Here is a 17,118-nt window from a genome sequence, read left to right as displayed (position 1 = left end):
GCAGCGCAAGACTGTGCCCCTGTACTCGGCACGGCTGAGGCCACACCTCCAGTGCTGTGTCCAGTTCTGGGGCGCTTAATTCAGGAAGGACATGGAGGTGCTGGAGCAAGCCACAGAAAGGCAACAAAGCTGATGAAGGGTCTGAGCACAGGTCCCATGAGCTGCTGAGGGAGCTGCGGGTGTTTAGCCTGGCAAAAAGGAGGCTCAGGAGAGACCTTTATCACTTTCTACAAGCGCCTGAAAGGAGGGTGTAGCCAGGTGGGGGTTGGGCTCTTCTCCCGGGTAAGAAGTGACAGGACAAAAGGACACAGTCTTAAGGTGCACCAGGCGAAGTTTAGGCTGGACATTAAAATTATTTCTTCACAGAAGGGGTGCTTAGACATGAGGATGGACCACCCAGGGAGGTGGTAGTCATGCCTTAAGTTTTAGCTTTCATATTTTCTAGGTGCGGTACTGCCTTAGTGTTTAATTCTGAACTTCATATAAAGTGTATTAATAAGTTCTCTTCACAGCTTAGACAAAACAATCCTTTTCCAGCCTGAGAACCAAGGACACCGTTGCAGCTTCGGGCCCAAAAAGTATAAAGAGCGAATTGAGGAGAGCAATCTGGGAGGATGGGACTTCATAACCTGAAGCTGTAATTGACCCCAATATGTAAATGGACCAAAACTTGTGAAAAGTGTGAAAACTCATGGCCAGTCGTCCCTCTTGCGTCCATCTTGGGTCGAGCCACGGCCGGGCTCTGTACAGCCCAAGGTGTATCCTTTGAAGGCCTTTTAATTAATACCTACTTTATTCCCTCTTCACTTTGTTTAGTCTCCATTCCAGGTGAGCCTCTTTAGGCATCAGCTAGGCAGCCAGTGTCCATGGAGGTGTTTAAGGAAAGACGCGATGTGGCACTCAGTGCCATGGCCTACTCAACACACTGGTGTTCAGTCATAGGTTGGGCTCAGTCATCTCAGAGGCCTTTTCCAACTAATGGATAATATATCATATTTATTTATTTTTTTACATTAAGAACACTTTTTTTTTTACAGAAGTTACTGAGGACCTAACATGTCTTTAGGCTTCACCCACTGATCAAACTGGTCTGCTGTAAGGAACCCCAGCTTTATAGCAGCTTCTTTTAACGTTGTCCCCTCTTTGTGCGCTGTTTTGGCAATCTTGGCTGCTTTATCATATCCTGTTACAAAACAAAACCAACAAGTTATCCATTTGCAATTTTAGATGATTCATCAGAGGTGAGAGAAAAGTGGGACATGGTCTTTGGAAAATTATTTGCTAGGTATTACTATTACTGCTTAACTCAATTTGCAGGAAATGCACACCAAATGTTTACTCCTTATTTGAAGTGAAAGTAAATTTTGTTATTCTGGTCTTAATTAATTTAGACCAAAGATTTATGGGAACTTCTTTAAAAAACATCATATTGTAATCTTTCACTCGACCTTTAATAATGATAATTTAGGAAAACAGGTACATAAATTCTCCCAGTCTCCTTTTGACTCTAATCAGTTATTTTTATAATACCCTGGCATAGCCACTGCGAGGAGAACACAGCTTTTACAACAGCAACTGGTGATGTTGAAGTAAGTTAACTTTTGACCTGACTTGGCCTTATAAGCATTGTGACAATACAAATGAAGTGTATAAAATAATGTTACCACAAAATATTTTGGTATGTTCTGAGAAGTTTTTGAGCCTCAAACCTACCTATATGTGGGTTCAGTGCTGTTACCAGCATCAGAGATTCATTCATCAGTTTGTTGATCCTATCCGTATTGGCTTGGATTCCAACTACGCAGTTGTCAGTGAAAGAAACACACACATCTCCTAGAAGTCTTGCAGAGTTTAAAACATTTTTAATCTAACAAGACAAAGAAAGAGATACCAATTATTTAATTCAGATACTACTAATTGTACATTCTGTCACCTTTGTTCATAACCAGTGCCCTCCCTGCAATTTCAATCTACTTAACAGGCTGTTTTCCTTCCAGTGTCTGAAGGGGGCCTACAAGGAAGGCAGAGAGGGGGACTCTTTGTCAGGACCTGTAGTGATAAGACAAGGAGCAATGGGTATAGACTGAAAGAGGGGGAATTTAGGCTCAGTATCAGGAAGAAATTCTTTACTGTGAGAGTGGTGAGATACCGGAACAGTATCTGAGGGATGCTGCAGATGTCCCAACCTTGGCAGTGTTCAAGTCTTCACTGAGGGTTTTTTCTGTCTGTAAGTTATCTGATTGTACAATTACTTAAAAAGTCCTAGATATGTAAAGCTTTATGAACTTACCATCATGGGCTTAAAGACATTCAGTTCAAAGTGTCCATTGCTTCCTCCTACAGTAACAGCAACATGATTTCCCATAACTTGGGCTGCCACCATGGTCACAGCTTCACACTGGGTAGGATTCACTTTTCCTGGTTGTGAAAGGGAGAGAAAATGGTTACCAAAGGAGAAAGAAGGGGGAAAACAAACCAACCAACCAACCAAGAGCCTTTTTCTAAATCACACTCAATAGAAAATGTTCTGTAAAAGGTAATTTGTCTTACTTATGGGTATCTGTACACTGTACACAGAAAATAAGGTTATTTCCATAAATTATATTAAATTGACTGTACTATTGCAGTATTTTCAGCGAGGATTTGTAGAACAAATGGCTGCTTCAGCAGTCTCCCAAGACTCTGAAAGTTTGAGGATGAGCTAAACAGCTGTTCATTACCACAGTTCTTAAAAGTCAAGAGATTATAACCTGTCTTTACATGTGCAAGTTGGCATTTCTGGGAGACCCCTACCAAATCTTACTCATCGCAAGGAAAGTATTACTGATCTGTTAGAATTACTTTGTGATAAAGTTAGTACACTGTCAGAAAAAAAAAAGCAAAACAGAAAAAAAAACCAAAACCAACCCCCTGCCAAACCAAACAAACACACCAAGTTAGAGTGGCCTCCAAGCAAGTTTGTTTTGTGGTTTTATAATTTAATTTTTAGACATAATCCTAGTAAAAACATTCATTATTTGCTTTTTTAGAGCCAGGTATATTCATGACCTATTTCTTTTATAGTTTATGACAGACGAGGAACAACCTTAGAATAGTTTGGGATGTACAATATTCCTATGTATATATGTTTTTAGGACAGGAAAGGAATTATTACTAGTATTATTCCTTTTCTTTCTTATCCTCCCATACAATGAGATCATTGCAGAAGGGAAAATATGAGTGCATAACACTAATCATGCCAGGAAGTAGAGACCACAGTCAAGTTCCACGACAGTGATGCTACAATTCACAGATTAAAGATTATTTCAGAAAAGCCTTTACCTAAAAATTGTAGAGATCTTGCAATTCTAAAAGAAAGCTTTGAGAAGTATGCTTGTGTTAAAGCCATATTCTTACAGATACTACACTCCCCCATACAGTAGCCAACACAGAGCTGTGCAAGCATTTTTATGAACATAGGTTTTGGTAAAATAGGGCAGTAGATAAAACCTGAGAAAATCACAGACCTACTGATATTTGTGACAGTGTTTGGTAAACATCTGTTAAGAGACAGTGGTCAAAAAAAAAAAAAATAGAAAGAGGTCATTTTTCTCTGCTCTGCATGTTTTCTCTGTACCTGGCATGATGCTGCTCCCTGGTTCATTTTCAGGTAGGATGAGTTCTCCCAGCCCAGAGCGTGGTCCAGAGCCCAGGAAGCGAATGTCATTAGCTATTTTCATCAGACTGCAGGCCACTGTGTTCATGGCTCCACTGAGCTCCACTAAAGCATCGTGAGCTGCAAGAGCTTCAAACTTATTTGGGGCAGTGACAAAAGGCAAACCTACAGGGAGAGGGTGTAAACATTAAACCAGTGAAGCACTTCCTGGCAGACATAAACCAGACATCAAACACATAACTAGCTTAATAAAATCAAAATTAACAACCTTGTAATATCATCTCTTTCCTCTAAAGCTTTCTTCACAAACGTATTTCTTAAAGTAAATTAAATACAAAAAGACATAATGAAAGTCACTAAAATATAGAAGAGTATAACATTTAAGCATCCACCTACAACAAAGGGTACAAATTTCAACCCTCCATAGTGTGTTACATTCTAAGCACTGCTTCTGCACCACAGTGTTTTGTGAATGTCAATAATCTTTCAAAAGTTAACCCAACTTAAGCATTTCTTGCATTAAATCAAGTTAGACACTTTAGACTGTTAAATGCTGTTATGCTTTCAGTTATAAGAATAGAAGTTTTTGCAGCACAGTGCAAGCACTAGGGTAAATAAGAAGTAATCACAATGGAAGGGAACAATAAACCAGCCAGAATGTGGGAAAGCTGCATCAGACTTCGGAGGATACCTGCCAACAGCAAGAGCACAGGAGCAATGGCAGAACAGCTCTGTTTATGTTAATTAAATGCCTGAGATAAAAGCCTAGATTCCATGATGAAAAACATGGAAGACTTTGCCTTGGAAAGACAGTCCCAGCAGAATGGGACTGTAAAAAATTAAAGACATCACTAAGGACTGACTGTGGGCTGGATTTCTGCCCCCCAGAACAACTGATCTTTCAGCACCAGTTCGAAGGAGAGCAGCGTAATTCCCATAACTTCCAGTGTTTTGCACTTCCTGACAAACACCAAATCCCACCCAATTTACATGGGCTTGTGAACTGCACAGCTGCCTTCTCAGTTACAGAGGTCCATCAAAACTTCTCCTTTTGTTCTTGCCAATAACCACCCTCTATAAGAGCATAAGGAACTTCAGGAGTCTGCCTTACCCATACAACTTGCCCATACAAGATGCAAAACATCCACTGACATGGGAGAGCTTCCTAACACCACCAAAACATGCCCTGTACTGCTCCTGGCAGCTGTTGTTTACAGCAAGCTACTTCTCTTTCAGGGTACAAGACAGTCTTGACCCTCTGAAAGACAGTAAGTAATAGATCCATTAAAACAAAAATACTGTCACTATAAAATTTCAGATTTTACAGCAAATGTAAATGACAGATGTACACATTTGTTTGGGGGGCATTTTGAAAACTGATACTGTGACACAAAAGATCTGGTTTAGAGAGCAAAAAACTCAAGTGCACTGTAAATTAAGTTTTAAGGTCTATAAAGACAGAATAAAAAAAATCAGTTAACTTTTACTCTTTCATATGAAAAAAACAGAGTTGCTTTGGAAGCATTTTTTTACTTCTTTTATGTCAAGTTGCTGTAAATTAAGAGAGCCAGAGGAGCACAGATCAAGACAGAAGCATTATAGTTGGGCTAATAATAGAAGTCTGAAACTGTATCCATATCCAAAGAGCCTTGCTTGGATAAACACCATCATTTCAGTCACTTTCAGTGCACTGAGTATACTTTTAAAAATAAATTGCACAAAAAAATCCAAAGTAGAAGGCATATAACACATGGCATTAACAAAAAGCTTCACATTAAAATATAAATACAGTTTAAGCTTATGAGAACTAAAAGATTTAGTTTGAATTTGACTGCATGTCACATCCACTGCTTTACTGATAACTCACTCCCAAATATCATTCCTCACCCGTCAGTTCAGCCACTTTAGCAGCAACTTTCTCTGCAAAGCCAATCCTTGTGTTCAATCCCGTGCCAACTGCAGTCCCGCCAGCTGCCAGCTGATACACCCTTGGCATGGTGGATTCAATCCTAGCCACACCGTATTTAATTTGTTGCACATAGCCACTAAATTCCTTTGAAAGAAAGAATGACAAAGTTAAGCAACAAAGACAACAACCAAGAGTAAGCATCCAGATTATTTAGATTTTTAACATGATTTGACTAATTCCTTTAAAAACCTGAAGGCACTGAACTTCACCCAAATGCCAAATCTAAGCATGTTTTCATTAAGAGGGAAAGTATACCTCTATTAAAGGACTTCTCCCATGTTACAAAAAAATTATACATTAAACCAATCTTAATATGCAAAAGCATACACATAATGCATCTTTCTCTCACGTTTTATCTTAGTTGTGTACTTAGCAAGATCTGATTCCATAATAAAGCAGCTCCAAGATTACATTAATGTTCTCAAAGAACAAATAGAGAAATGGATCTTGGGCTTTGCTCACTAAATTTTAGCTAGTAAAAACTCCACCTGTGCATTCTTGGAAAAAGTCCACAAATTCTCCCTGCTGTTCAATCAATTCAGTTTAACTCATTACTAAATTACTGTAATATAAGCCATTCCTGACAATAACATTTGCCATCATATATATATATATATATATATATATATATATATATATATGTATGTATGTATATAAATATATATATACATTTATACACACAAGATTATGTATTGAAATTTTTCATTCACAATATTTAGTAGTTTTGTGTGTTGCCAAAACATAACTAATATAAATTTACAGATTACAGACAGCTACCTATTCCCTGCAATGTCAGTGTAACAGAAAAACTGTGCTGTGCTATCTGATAATGAAACATTATTTAAAAATAATTTCTATTTTGCTACTGTTAGAAATAAAATACATATGGAAAAAATTAATAAAATTATGATGCATCTATTAGAGTACAGCATATCCAGCGAACTCCAGAACAGACTGAAAACACCTAGGCTGAGATTCAGCCATTTTCCTATATTTTATCCTAAACTATCAATTTAATTTAGGTATCCTTAAGTTTGACTTAAGTTTGAATTTTCCAAAGAAATGCATAGTTTTTAATTTTTTTTACCTGCCCAAGTGTAAGTGGAACAGCATCTTGTGTATGAGTGCGCCCTATTTTTATGATTTGGGAAAACTCTTTGGATTTCCCTTCGAGTGCATTCTGTAGCTTCTTTAGTCCCGGTAACAAGACCTCATTAACCTCCTGGGCAGCAGCAATATGCATTGCTGTTGGGAAAGTGTCATTTGAACTCTGTGGAAAAAAAATCAAGAAATTAATTTACAAGCTTTTCTCACCATTGCTGCTGTAAGATGTCCATATGTGGCTTTATTCTCTTTATCTCATAAACTATTAGAAAATAAACTAAGAGTAAGCAACTTAGGGGTATTACACAAGGTCAGTTCCTTATTGATAAATAAACTTTTTATGACTACACCCACAGAAAGTTAAATTTAATAGACTGTTCATAACAACCTTGGGACAAAAAAAAGAATTACTATAGTACTTATGAGAGATGGCTAACAAATGGACAGATGATTTTAAAAGAGTTGTAGGTGACTTTAAAACATATGTGTTGCTTTGATAATATTAAATCCATAGTTCACAGAATACTGAGTAATCACAAAGCATCAGGAAGGGAAACAACCAAGCTTAATCTTTCCTTCAAAGCAGGTCAAGGAAGTTTAAGAGAGAAGCATAATAAAAATCCTTACGATGATCCAACTTTTAGAAACTGGACCTATATTTAACATCTTTAAGACTGTAGCAGTGGTTGTCACAAGGCCACCACTGTCTAATATATTATATTAATTTATCTATCATGAATGAATTCAAAGTTTTTAATCTGAGAAGCTCATACTGTCACTGAAAAACATCTTAAAGTTCATTTGAACTGAAAAAACCAGAAAATTGTTGCCAAAATTGTCCACAAAAATTTTTTTAAACCTAAACAGTGGATACAAGAAAACTCAGAATTCACAATTCAAAGACACAAAACTTCTGAAATTAAAAGCAGTATAAAACAAGTCTAACAACCTGGCTTTTGTTAACATGATCATTCGGATGCACTGGCTTTTTGCTTCCCAGTGTGCCTCCCATTATCTCAATAGCTCTGTTGCTGATGACTTCATTGACATTCATATTGGTTTGAGTTCCAGACCCAGTCTGCCACACCACCAAAGGGAAGTGATCATTTAATTTTCCTTCAGCTACCTATAATGGAAAAACCAGAAAAAATTGTTCCACTAGGAAAAAAAAACATAAACCTGAATATTTTATTGCCATAATTAAAATTATGCTCTCCATTTTATTTTTTAATCTACATATAGCAATTAGTGAATTTACACTAAAATAATTAAGTAATACCAGATATTAAAAGGGAAAAAAACCACTTGTTATGCCTTTTGAAGACTGAATTATGAAATACAGAGATATATAGAATTTGATTTCATGTTCTACAAATATAGACAGAAAATATTTTTAAAAGGTATTTTAGATTACATCTTCTCTCTGTGTAACTGGACTCTGGTATCTCTCAAAAAAGAAATTTCATGCAGGGAAGTTCCAGACCTCTTACACCTGCAGACATTACATGTTGCATCAACAAAGCCAGCAGATGGCTGCCAGTCTCAAACACCTCCTTCCCACAAGGCATTCTCGTGTTTGATGAACATTTTTTGGAGCCTGTTGAATCTTAGACACATTGAGAGAGTTTTCTAAAAATGTGTTTGTAATAGTATCAAAATCTGTGCTCAGAAGTATCACCCCCACACATATTAGCCTCAGAGAAACAAAGGAGCTGTTGTCACAACTCTGAGGCTAGACAATCAGATTACCAGGATACATCAGTCCTCCTGGAATCATGCTGTTCAAGAAAGGATCTTCTAGATTTCCCATCCTGTACATGGCAACGTTCCCACCTCCAAGAGCAACTTGATTCGTCTTTTTATTTCAGCTGTATTAGAAAATTACTTTGGAGGTGAGGGAAAGGGTATCATAGCAGGGGTGTTTTTAGAATACAATAAAGAAAGCCACAAACAACTTTCAGAATTTATGAATCTAAACTAAGGAGCCTGAATCCACAAAAACTTTTAATGCACCTTTAACTAGGGGAACGCTAGAAACCAGAAGAAGAGCCTGGATATATTCTGGAGTTCTCCAAAGCTATTGGGTCTTGGGACTTAAGATGCTACAGCTGGTAGGAGAGGATACAGCTTCTGCCACCACTGGAATATTTTTAAGCTAGTCAGGACAAGAAAACTGTTCAAAATGCTTCTACATAAGCAAATATGTTGATTTAATCAAAGCAAAACACCTTATCACCCCTCAAAACACATTATCACACCTCAAATAATGGTCACTCATAACCCTGAACTTGGGTGGCATTCATCAACATGCATTAGAACATTCTATCATTTCTTTGCATACAAGAAAGAAAATAGCAAAATATTATATTAAATAAATGATCTCTGGAGAACAAGATTTACTAACAGGAAATGCTTTCCTCTAACAATCTGAGAAATGCAATCCCCCATCCTCCTGTGAAAAGCTTAACAAAAATACAGTGGCAGTTGCAGTATTTTGAACAGCTCATTCCTACCTCATTTGCCGCCTGTACAATGGCTTTAGCAATCTTTGGGTCGAGACCATAGTCTTGATTTACCTCAGCAGCTGCTCTCTTCAAGATGCCAAAAGCCCTTATGACTTGAACCTGAGACACAAGGGTAACTTTAAACACACAATTTCCTTCCCCCAAAGGACATGTCATCAATTTATAGCGTGTGTCTAGTTCTAAACCAAACTGCTTCTGATCTTAAATCCAGCAGCAGTCCATCAGCCAAACCAGAGAGCAATCAGGTCATCCGACCTATGCTCCCGCTAACAGTGACATTCACCCAAACAGCCCACAGGGCAGCACACAGCTGTTTTTGCCAGGCCAGGTATGCTCTGTGTAGCAAGAGTTACATGTATTAGAACTGAACTGGTTCCATTTCTAAAACAGACTTTTGAGGGAAAACCGACAAATTTCAGTATATGGAGAGGCAGTATATGACAGAGCACGTGCACAGTAACGGCCTATGCACAGCTACGCGTGACAAATGAAGTTTATATCAACTCGTGCTATACTAGACTACAATAACAAACTATATAAATGCTACATCAAATTACTCCATTTGCTTTTTCATCTTTGTAAAGATGAAAGACAGATTTCTATTCATCCTGGTTATTAAAAAATAAAGCAACACCATAAAATTATTCAAAAGCAATATTCAATTTATTTAAACACAACAAGAAATACTTCCACCAGAATAATATATTGCCATAAAATTTCTACCTTTAATTAAAATTCAAAGTTGTTCACACTTCCAGCAAAAGCCCAAGAAGAAGGTATCTAGAAGGTATTCACTTTCATATACAAAACATACTCTAGAGAAGAAGAGAATACAGATTTGAATTACTTACTGGCATCCTTTCTGAAACACCTCCAATCTTGAAGTTCATTGTAGATCTTACAGTCTGGGCACCATAGTATTTGTCACTTGGGACCTTCAGTTCACCAAAGGTATCGTATTCTATCCTGAAAGCCTCTTGAGAAGACTACAGAAAAGGGGAAAAAAATTCAAACACTGGCAATCGGTATATTCTTTTTGAAAGAATGTAGTCAAGAAAAATAAGGTGGAAAAACATACAAAGCCAAGACATGCAGCTAGTCACAGGTGTTTCTAATTCTATCTTCAAAGCTGAGACATTTTTCTAGTTTGAGCAGCTGTCTCACCAAAAGTCACAACTATAAACCACATACCATTGTCGCGTTCCGCCACAGCGAGGGGCACAACAATGCCCCCGGGCCCCGGAAGGCTCAGACATCAGGCAGCCACCGACCACCAACAGGGAAAGGAGGACAACAGGATGGGTCTTGGTCTACCAAAATCCAGGACCCTTTATTATGACAGGAACCAAGACAAGAAATGAGGGGGTAAGGTCATGGGTTTTATATGGGTGGAGTTTAGGGTCGGGGTCCAAGAGTAAAAGGAGCAGGGATTTCCAAAGGCATGGATCGAGGATGCAAAATTTAAGGCTGGAACATTGCAGTGGAATTTAAACCAATAATTAAAACCAATGAGGGTACAGGAAAAGAACATTCTGGGGCCATTCCTCATCTGACAAAATAGGGTGGAGTGTCTTTTCCCGGGCTTGTGGGGGCACACCCCACAGGGTGGAGGGGTAGAATCTTCTTTAAATCATGCTCTTTGCCCCACACTGTCTGGGTAGAATCACCGCCTCCTGGGGCAGGGACACTTCACTCCCCAATTCCCCTTTTTTATTTATTTTAGAAACAGGGAATAATCTTTAAATTAGGGCCCTAGAATAGTCTTATATTACTTAATACTTATGGGATAACTTATAGAGGGATTACGACAAGTCATAAAGGAGTCCCTGGAGACATAATAATGAACAGTAAGATACAATTAATATACCAACGACAATTATAGAACTAATAATTTTAGCTAAACTTGTGACAACAAACAACCTCAATGTGAAGATTAAACATGAAAGGGACACACATAAGACATTAATTTTGACATATGTAAGGAGTAGAAGGTATAGGTAAAAGTAAGTTTAATGTAATGATTAATGCAACACTTAATTAAAGCCTTCTCTTTCATCTCTCTGCTCTCAGCTTAATGCCCTTATTCTTAATAAACCACTCCTTTTCCTTTTTGCTCACTCTCTCACTGTCCCCTTTTCTTTTTCCTTCTTTCTCCTCCCTTTCTCTTCCCTTTAACAGTTTTTCAAGTATTCTATATTATCACCCCTCATGCTATACATACCTATATGTATGTATGTATGGTAGATATACTATATCTAGGTGTATTTTATGTAATATTTATGTATGGTAACATTTCTATGTCATGTATCCACCTAGCATCTGTTATTATCTAACACAGGCACAGCTAAATTAATTTTAGCTTTTGTAGAACAGCCCAATAATTTGTGATGATGTGATCACATTCATATGCAGTTCTACGAAGATTATGGAACTGACAGGAAGTAAGAACAGTTTACTCTTCCTCTTCCCACACCTTGGCCAGCAAAGTCCAAATTTTCTGTGAGAAAGGTGAGGAGAGGAAATTTCCTTCTTTCAGAGTCCTCAGGAAGAGGGAGAAGTCTTTTTTATTTCTTTATCATGGATAGAGTAAAACAATGTCAGCCCTGTAGGCAGGGAATGTACATTTACAATGCTGGGTTCCTGACATAACCACGACCCTCAGGGGTGAGTCCTTGGGAAACAAATCTCTTATCAATAGAGTCAAGTCAGTCTTGCAGCACAGTGAAAGAAGAAAATCATGAAAAGCAGAGGATACAAACAGAAACACTGCTGCGCCACCATGATTCATTGACAGCCTGAGGTCTTAGTGTAGATTTGGTTCTTTCATCCCCAAAATGTGTATTACTGGAAACAGTTAAAAGGCAATAAAGTTGACAAAAGGTAGGGAACACCTTCCTTAAGACAAGTGACTTCTTTGTTCAGAAAAGAATGTAACCTGGGGATTGAAGGAAAACTGAGGTATGACCTGTACGAACTGCTCACTGTCTTTTCCAATACAAGACAGAGGAGCCCCAAAATGCTTCTATGAGTCAGGTTCAAAGCAAGGGAAAAGGTAGCAGCTCTTCACACAAGTCATAGACTAACAAAACTCCTTGCCAGCTGATGCTGAGGATGCAAGAAGCCCACAAGACTTCAGGAAAGATGAGAGAAGCCCTCAGAAGAAAGATCTTAACTGGGTTATTACACAGACAAACCACAAAAATCCCTGATGTGAAAATCATAGAATCATTAAGGTGGGAAAAGTCCTGCAAGATCATTAAGTCCAACCTCTGACCAAACATCACCATGTCAACTAAACCAAAGCACTAAGTGCCACATCCACTTATTTCATAAACAATTCCAGGGACAGTGATTCTGCCACTTCCTGGGCAGCCTGTTCAAATGTCTGATCACCCCTCCAGTGAACACGTCCTTCCTGATGTTCAACATCAACCTTCCCCGGGGTGCAGCCTGAGGCTATTTCCTCTCATCTTGGGAGATTAAGCCAATCCCCACCTAGCTACAGCCTCCTTTCAAGACTTGTAGAGAGTGATAAGGTCCCCCCAAGACCCCATTTCTCCCCGTTAAATACCCCCAGCTCCCTCAGCTGCTCCTCTCCCTTCACCAGCTTTATTGCCCTTCTCTGGACTCACTCCAGCACCTCAATGTCCTTCCAGAACTGAGAGGCCCAGAACTGGACACAGGACTGGACACTGTTCCTCTCCCTTCTTTGTTCATTTTACTTGCTCCTTCTTTAGTGGATCTCAGTGTTCTTGGACAGAAGCACAGCTGGGTATTGGCCAGAACATCCTCTCCAGCAGCCCTGACCTTCTGCCTGCCCAGGTTTGCATCACCATGGATGGCAAGCTGCAGCAGAGAGAGGGAAGTGTCCCAGCCTCTTTATGGTCCTAAGCATCATTCCCAGCCAGATGGAGACACTCTGCCATCATGTACCATCAGTCACATACCAGAAACACCAGCCCTGCTCACTTATGAGTACTTCAGAGGAGGTGGTGCCTGTGAACTGAAAGAAACTGCAGCCCAGTCCACAACAAGGGTTAGCTCTCACATGGCTATCCCACCACCCACATCTTGTGTTTTGGCTGATACTCTCCCAGGCACTGACTCCTCAAGAATAGAAAGCTTACAGTGGAAGAGTAAGTCATTCCTATGTTCTTTAATCCTCTTTGTCCTGCTTGAGTCCCTGAGCATTCATTTACATGCTAACAATAAAGAGAATACAGCAAATGCTTCTTTAGTATATCACTACCAAAAACGTTTATTTGGGATGCTTGTAGGTCTTACCGTACGTGTGCGCACATTAATATTCCATCGGTTGGGATCACTGACTCACTGTCTTCAAAATTGTGAAAGCACACAATGCAAAGCTTTCACAGAGCTGGATAAGCAGAACCCATTCAGCTCCAAGCCCAGCTCTCAATATCATCAGTAGTTTAATACCTGAACGTATTCACCCTCAAACAATATAAAAAGTTAAACTACCTGTAACCTTTTAGACAAAAAAGCTAGCAGTTGCACAACTGATTCCTCAAAGTTACATAATTCCAATGTCAACAATGGTGAAACAAAGATAAATAGGATCAGTATGTCCTCGAACAAGTACCTTTCAACAATGAAATCATTATTAAAAAAAAAAAAAAAACAACTTTCCTAGCCAGTTTCACACTCATAAATTCCAGTGAAGTTAACAGGGCAAGGTGCTTTAAGAATAATGTCATTTGCTGATTCCTAGTGTAACAGGTGCCATTAGGCAAAAAAGCAAAGTGATGTTTTTCATGTAGACTGAAGGAACTGAGCTGCAGCATTTCTCTCAGCCTGCAGCAGGCACTGTCTGAGCGTGCCTGTAACAAACACGATTTCCTTGCTCCTCGGCCAGAATTCAACCTCTTGAGCAGCTTTATGAGCTGAAGATCCCAGGTCCTGTATGTAAAGCTGTTTATGAAGTCACCCCCTGACCCAGAGGACCAGCTGTAAAATGGTGCATCAGTGCACACTCCATCAACCCTCTACTCCCCCATCCCTGGGCCTCAGGAGAAGCCAAAAGGAGACTTGGAGACTCCACCAGCAGCCAAGGCGAACTCCTGTGCGCACCTAATTTCTAACCTAGCTACAAGCAAGGCTTTGCTCACAACTACTATTCATCACATTTACAAAACTTTTTTTTTTCCCTTAGAAGGCCTGGTGACAAGGTGTGGTCAACCCTCAAAAATCCCTAGAACACAAACACAGTCCAAAGCTTACAGTTAGGCAAACAGAACTGTACTTTTGCCTTGTTGCAGGGAACTGATCAGAACTGATTGCACCATAACACACCAGAGATACTCAAACAGCAGAACTGCTGCAATAATGCTTCCTGTGGAAAATCACATCCTCGTTTATGGATGTGCAACTTTTGGATATAAGTATTTCAACTCAAAGAAACATCAATTTTAGCATGTCAAATGCAGTCTTTTGAGGCATTCACCATGTGCAATTTATGTTTTACTGCTCTCTGTTAGTAGATGAAGAATGTTTCCATTTTTAAGCGTCTCTCTTTTACAACACAATTTGAATCACAAATTCTGAAATTTACCCTTTAGAACCCAAACCCAAATATTTTACAATGTTCAGCTACATAAGGACCACTATGACAATTCCATTTACAACATCTTGTGCAATTTAGCTCTAAGTAAATGCAACACAATAAACATACCAGGACCACATGACTATTTGGTTGTATCTACATACACAATGTGTTTTAAAACAACTCTTGCTACTGAGAAAATCTCTACAAACATCAAATAGTGATGGCTTGGGTTTATTGGGTGGCTGTTTTTTTTTCTTTAATTTAAATACTGGTTAGTACACCTTTTGGTAGTTTCCCTTTTACATAAAAACATAAGAGCACTTTTCCTGTAAGAATTCAACAGCTGCTTGACTTCCAAGTCCACTGAGGGATGTTTTAAGTAGTGTTGTTATTTAAACTCCAGGAACTCACAACACACACAGGACTGGCCACCTTTCTGACATGCAAAGAGCAAAACACATCTCATTCTTGTAAGATTACAGACCAGACTCATAAATACCAGGCTTTCAGCAAATGAATAAAGGCCATGATTTATAATGTTTTTCTCAGACAATGCTAAATGGCAAAACAGAAAAAGGGAACCATCCAACAGGCCAGTGGTTTGAGTTACATATTCTGCCCTGACACCAGTTTTCTTATATTGTTGTTCACCCACCATTAATTTTTTTCACTCACTGGAAAGCTTGTTTTATTAAATTTTACTTTTTACACCTTCATCAATATTACAGATTGGAAACTGCTGTTCTAGATAAATGTATTAACTAATTTAGTAAACTAAGGAATCAATAAAATACTTAACATGCCACCTTCTGCTGAAATTCTTCTCACAGTCTACATTACCTCATTTTAAGGAGTGAACTCACAAAGATACACCTGATACTAAGGCTTCCATGCAACATCCAACGTGTTAGAACTGAGATTTAAACTTCTGTATCCAAATAGCGTTTCTGTTTCTATGCTGAACCGCATGCAGCAATCAAGTTCCACTCGCGTCTGAGCTAGACAATCAACTGATTATACACGAATATCTCCTGCTGATGCCTGCTAGAAGTACCGGGCAGTCTTCAGCTGAAAGCTCCCTAGTTTTCAGGCAGCCCCAAAGCTATTCCAGTGACGAATATTCCCATTCCTGTAAGGATACAGCTTTTTATTATTTGCCCCTCAACAGCTCCAAGAAAGCGCCTAAAATTCCCGTGGAAGCAGCTGCGGCACAGTGCGGCTCTGTGAAGCGGGTCCCGCACCAACACCTCTTCTGGCCGGCAGGATGCCCGCCCTGCCCGGCCACCCTGCGGCGGCTCAGGGCCGTGCTCAGGGCGTCAATCTCACCGGGGCAGCGCCACGGGAGAGCGGCGCGGGACATCCCGGCCTGCCCGGCAGCGGCTGCCGAGCGGGGCCGGGCCGCAGGAAGGATGCGGGAAATGGCCGCAAAAGTCAGGCAGAGGATGGCGGACACGTCTTCCCGGTGCCTGCGCGCTCCCGATGGAGCAACACACGGAATTAAAGCCCCGACGCAGCCGGCGGCCGCCGCTCCCGCTGTCGCCGCCCGCTCCTCGTTCCGTGCGGGGCGGGGGCGGAGCGAGGGCGGCGGCGGCCGGCGGTGGCACTTAGAGGTCACGGCTCCCCGCTCCCCTCCCTGGGCTCACCATGGCGGCGCGGGGCGGCGCCGGGATCCAGCGGCCGGCGGTGGCGGGAGGCAGCGGGGGCGGCGGGCGGGAGAGGAGGAGACCAGCAGAGCGGCCGAGGCGGCGGCAGGCGCGGAGTGAGCGATGCATGGTGGCGGGGGCCGGCAGCACCGCGGGGGCGGGAGGCGCGGCGGGACCGCCCCGGACGAGCGTCACGGTGCCGGCGGCGCCCGGCCCCGGAGGCTCCGCCGCGCCAATCGGCGGCCGCTGGAGCAGCGGCGGGAGCTGAGTGCGAGCCCGGGGCGGGTCCGCCCGGCCTGGGAAAACTCGCCTGCCCCGGGCGAAGGGCAGCGGGAAAAGCGCTGTAGTAGCGATTTCTCCACGAGGGCGGGGAGAAAAGTATGAGCTCGTTCTGCCTTACGGTAGCCTTTTCAAAGATGTATAAAACCTTTTTCCCGCCTTCCTGATGGCAGTCAAGGCTCCTTTTATAAAAAAAGCCAAGTCGAGGTGCAGCCCTCTCCTTACTTCCTGCCCAAGAAGGCAGAGAGCTCCGACGTGCTACATCTCTCCTTGGTGCAAAATGCAGAAATCCTTCGAGATTGAAAGAAGGTATATTCCATTTTTTCACCCACCAGCAACAACTTTCCACCATTCCGCGTTTTCCAACATTCTGGTTT

At 40.8% G+C, this 17,118-nt stretch overlaps 1 protein-coding gene across 1 annotated transcript; it reads right to left on the bottom strand.

Annotated features, from left to right (window-relative positions):
* Positions 1-982: 982 nt before the first annotated feature.
* On the bottom strand, positions 983-16,630 carry FH (fumarate hydratase). The gene is made up of 10 exons (XM_068195130.1): positions 16,463-16,630; positions 10,105-10,239; positions 9,242-9,352; positions 7,678-7,854; positions 6,712-6,894; positions 5,543-5,708; positions 3,617-3,820; positions 2,291-2,418; positions 1,714-1,867; positions 983-1,183 (listed from the first exon to the last, which is right to left on the bottom strand). Exons 1-10 carry the CDS (start codon positions 16,589-16,591, stop codon positions 1,041-1,043), a joined length of 1,530 nt encoding a protein of 509 aa, XP_068051231.1. The 5' UTR covers positions 16,592-16,630; the 3' UTR covers positions 983-1,040.
* Between the last annotated feature and the right edge of the window lie 488 nt (positions 16,631-17,118).

This window comes from Anomalospiza imberbis, chromosome 1 (genome assembly GCF_031753505.1).
Source record: "Anomalospiza imberbis isolate Cuckoo-Finch-1a 21T00152 chromosome 1, ASM3175350v1, whole genome shotgun sequence".
In the NCBI taxonomy this organism is placed as follows: domain Eukaryota; kingdom Metazoa; phylum Chordata; class Aves; order Passeriformes; family Viduidae; genus Anomalospiza; species Anomalospiza imberbis.
This window is presented reverse-complemented; position numbering and strand designations above follow the sequence as displayed.

What these genes read in the sequence shown, in the direction of transcription:
- FH (XM_068195130.1), bottom strand. Translation starts at nt 16,591, where the DNA reads ATGCATCGCTCACTCCGCGCCTGCCGCCGCCTCGGCCGCTCTGCTGGT. An exon ending in TTCCACTTACACTTGGGCAG is followed by an intron (nt 5,709 to 6,711) that starts GTAAAAAAAATT and finishes TTTCTTTCAAAG; the next exon opens with GAATTTAGTGGCTATGTGCA. An exon ending in TAAAGTGGCTGAACTGACGG is followed by an intron (nt 3,821 to 5,542) that starts GTGAGGAATGAT and finishes CTCTCCCTGTAG; the next exon opens with GTTTGCCTTTTGTCACTGCC.